Raw genomic sequence first — 3,871 nt, 5'->3', positions numbered from 1 at the left:
TGTGTATGTATGTGTATGTGTATATGTGTATGTATGTGTATGTGTATATGTATATGTATGTGTATGTGTGTGTATATGTATGTGTGTGTATGTGTATGTATGTGTGTATGTGTGTGTATGTGTATATATATATATGTATGTGTGTATGTGTGTATATGTGTGTGTGTATATGTATATGTGTGTGTGTATATATATATGTGTGTGTGTGTATGTGTATATATATGTGTATATATATGTGTATGTGTATATATGTATGTATATATGTGTATGTGTGTGTATATATGTATGTGTATACACACACACACATGTACTATAAGAATAAAACTGTTAACATTATTAGAGAGCCCAGGCAGTCTGCAGGATTTGGCCTTTGCTCTCAGATGTTTGAGTCTAGTGGCAAGAACATTATTTCTTTAGTGTCCAAAGCTTGTTAGGCACATGGTAGCCCCTGGCATGCATTCATTTTAATGGCAGGATAGGATCTGCTCCCTGATCTCAAAAACTGCACATTCTGCCATGCCATGTGCATGATAGAATGTGTGATTTTTGGGGGGGGGTGAGGGGGGGATCCAGGAGTCGTATCCAACTGGTACCATTACTACTTGCCAGTGCAGGGGTGAGTCTGAGATCCTGTGCTTCCCCTCCACTGGCAAGTTGAAAGCCGTGTGCTTGTAGTGAACCTGAGCGATCCCAAGGCCATGACGGGCAATCATTTGATTGTTGTTCCCAGTCCTGGGACTGCACCAGAGCCAGTTCCAGACTCCCATGTAGTCTCAAGGCTGGGGCTGACAGTCAGCTGGTTGTTGGTCCCAGCCCCAGGATGCCACTGGTTTGGGTTTCAAATTCCTGTATATTCCTGCAGCTAGAACCAACAGTTGCACTAAATTTAAACTGCAGTGGAAACCAGCCACAAAAAATGTTACATACTGTATTTACCCAAATATAAAACAAGGTTTTTTCCCCCCCAATCAGCATTGGGGGGAGGGGGAAGCTCATATCTTATATTTGCATACGAAGCGGAGTGGGGAGCAGGTGGCTGCTGCATCTCTGACACTCCCTCAGCCAAGGTTGGGGCGAGAGTCAGACCCATTGCAGTCTCCTGCCCCTCCCCCACCTTCCCCTTCCCCTCTGCAGCTTCTGCCCACTGCCTGCCCTCCCCTCCCCCTTAATATCAGGAACAACTTGGCTCCAGGTAAAACTGGAGTTTCTCCCAGGCACAGAGAACATGGAAACTCTTTCTCCTGCCGAGGCAATTAGAAGTGTTGACACTGCTGTATTGTCTGCCCGGCCAATCAGTAGCACTGACAGTGCTGCGTGGTCAGGCAAGGGCTGAGTTTCCATGTGCTGTGCTCTGTGACAGCAGCCTGAGCAGCATCTGACAGGGAGGGGGGAGGGAAGAGGCAGAGACTAGGGCACGTTGGGGGGGCAGAGGCTGTTGGGAGCTGGGGACGGGGCGGGGTGCAGGCGGGGGCAGGAAGGTTGCAGAGGGAAGAAGTAGGCAGGGCACAGGGCAAGAGGACTATCTGAAGCCCCCTCCCCCCACCACTACTTTCCTTGCTGTAGCAGTTGGGGACGGGGGGGTGGGGGTCAAAACAACCCTCTAGTACTTGGATTCTATACCTGGAAGTTTACGTATTTTCCATATCTAGAATCTAATAATTGAAGGGTTGTCTTATATTGAGGTAATTGCAGTATCTTTTGTGGCACGCTTTTTTTGTGGTGGACTTCCCATTTTGTTGCACCATTCATTCCTTGAACATGTAGCAGGGTTATTATTTATGGTGCAATTAACAGGTTAATAGCGTCTTAATTGTAACGCCTGCTGGGAGCCTAAGAGTACATTGTGCCTATTAGGTTCTCTTGAGCAGCATGGTTACAAGTGTTTGATGTTTATAAATACCACTGCAAGAAATGTATTAACATATATGTTTCTTCTTCCCCAATATGAGGATGAGGAGAGATAGGTAAGGTTTGGGAAATGTACATGAAATAGTGGTAATTAGGCAAGAATAGAGTCTACGGTTATTGAATTCTTCTTTCAGCCTTAGGGTTGATAACTGAAGGATTCGGCCGTTTATCTAGCTTTCTGTGTTGATAGGTCCAAATATCTCTTAAAATTGGCTATTATGCATCTGTCTTATATTCTCTTGGAGCTTATGCAGGTGAAACTTGTCCCATTTAATTAAGACCTGGACCAAAACAATATTTTCTGCTTTTTATTTATCTTTGCTGTTTAATCATTATTAATTGTTTCTTGTCCCATTAAAATCCCCAATTCTAGTTTTAATTTGATCTGGGAGATTTGACATGCTCTGTTCCATTTCAGGAAATGGATTGAAGATGTTAATGAAGAGGGCTCTGAAGTTCAAGGATCCGCTGCTGATGAAAATGATCAGGAACATTTCACAACATGATGGGCCAACCAAAAATCTGTTTATTGTAAGTTGCATTTATATCTTATTAGTGACCTCCATGCCTTCACATTGGAAAGGGCTTTAGTTTTAGGCTAGTGCTGCATTTTAAAGGATAAATTTGCTTCTGCTTTAACAAATAGTCTGTTTCATTCTCTTGAGTTTTCTGGATTATTTTTTCTCACACTTTGTTTGTTTGTTTGTTTTTTAAAGTAAGGTTAGTATTTTAATTGCCTACCTTTTAGGTCAGTAGTTCAAAAACAAGGAGTCACACATTTATAATCATTGCCAAAGTTAGTCGTAATCTTTAAACCCTGTTCTCAGCAGAGAAAAAGACAACAAAATAAAGTATCTTCTCAGTATTGCAGATGGTTCCTGTAGGGCAGGGGTTGGCAACCCCTGGCACGTGTTCCGAGCATGGTACGCGAGGCCATTTTGCTCGGCACACCACAGCCAGCCCTGGCTCTGGGTAGCTGCTGCCAGCGACAGAGCCCGGGCTGCTCTCAGCAGGGCTTGCAGAATCCCAGCTGCCTGCTGGCAGAATCCCAGCTGCCTGCTGGCAGCATCCCAGCTGCCTGCTGGCAGCAGCCTGGGCCTCCTGACTGGCAGGAGCTACCCAGATCGGGGGCCGGCTGTAGCCAAGAGGCTCCAAATGACTGTGCCAGGCTCCAGGCTCCGGCATTAGGTCCCTACTGGCACATGCAACCATGCGTCAGAGCGGGTGGTGGGGCAGGGGCCTGAGGCAACGCAGCCCCGGTCTCTCCCCGGCTCCCGGCACGGAGCTGGTGACTGGGTTCTGGAGCCCGGCTCAGCTGTTTGCAGCCAGTGCTGCCCTGCTGTCTGCCCTGAGGTGCCCATGCAGTTGCTGCCAGCACAGAGCTGATGATGGAGCTGTGGAGCCCGGTGCAGCTGTTTGCAGTCTGTCCACTGCTTGCTGCAGCTGCCCAGAGCCCAGGCTGGCTGCAAACAGCTGCGCCAAGCTCCAGAACCCTGTCATCTCGCCAGGAGCGGGGGAGAGACTGGGGCTGCACTGCCTCAGGCCCCTCCCCACTGCCTGCTCCAACGCATGGGTGCATGCACTGGTAGGAAGCTGATGCTGGAGCCCAGCACAGCTGTTTGGAGCCTCCCAGGTGCAGCCAGCCCTGGCTCTGGGTAGCTGCTGCCAGCTAAGAGCCTGGGCTGCTCCCAGAAGGCAGCTGGTGGGGCGCAGCCTGGGCCCACGCAGCTCCCCAGAGCCAGGGTAGCTGCTGGGAGCCACGGAGCCTGGGGTGGGGGGCACGGGGCAGCAGGGCTAGGGGGCAGGGGCTTTGGGTGGGGGACATGGGGAACAAGCAGGGCATCCTGCCATATACCCCTTTTGCCTCATTTTGTTTTTCTGGCATGCCAGCACTCCAGCACCTTCCAAGGTAGGCATTGTGGTGTTTTTCAGCACTCCGGCCAAAAAACCTTGCCTACCCCTG

At 49.0% G+C, this 3,871-nt stretch overlaps 1 protein-coding gene across 2 annotated transcripts in view; it reads left to right on the top strand.

Moving 5' to 3' along the window:
* The window catches only part of KIFAP3 (kinesin associated protein 3), a 110,987-nt gene that overhangs the window by 50,718 nt on the left and 56,398 nt on the right, over nt 1-3,871 (top strand). For both annotated transcript variants that reach the window (XM_025196770.1, XM_025196771.1), the window contains exon 12: nt 2,327-2,439. In XM_025196770.1, the coding sequence (XP_025052555.1) occupies nt 2,327-2,439 (113 nt within the window). The remainder of the gene's footprint in view (nt 1-2,326; nt 2,440-3,871) is intronic.

This window comes from Alligator sinensis, unplaced genomic scaffold (genome assembly GCF_000455745.1).
Source record: "Alligator sinensis unplaced genomic scaffold, ASM45574v1 scaffold31_1, whole genome shotgun sequence".
NCBI classification, from domain to species: domain Eukaryota; kingdom Metazoa; phylum Chordata; order Crocodylia; family Alligatoridae; genus Alligator; species Alligator sinensis.
The sequence above is the reverse complement of the archived record's forward strand: the minus strand, read 5'-3'. Positions and strand labels throughout refer to the sequence as shown.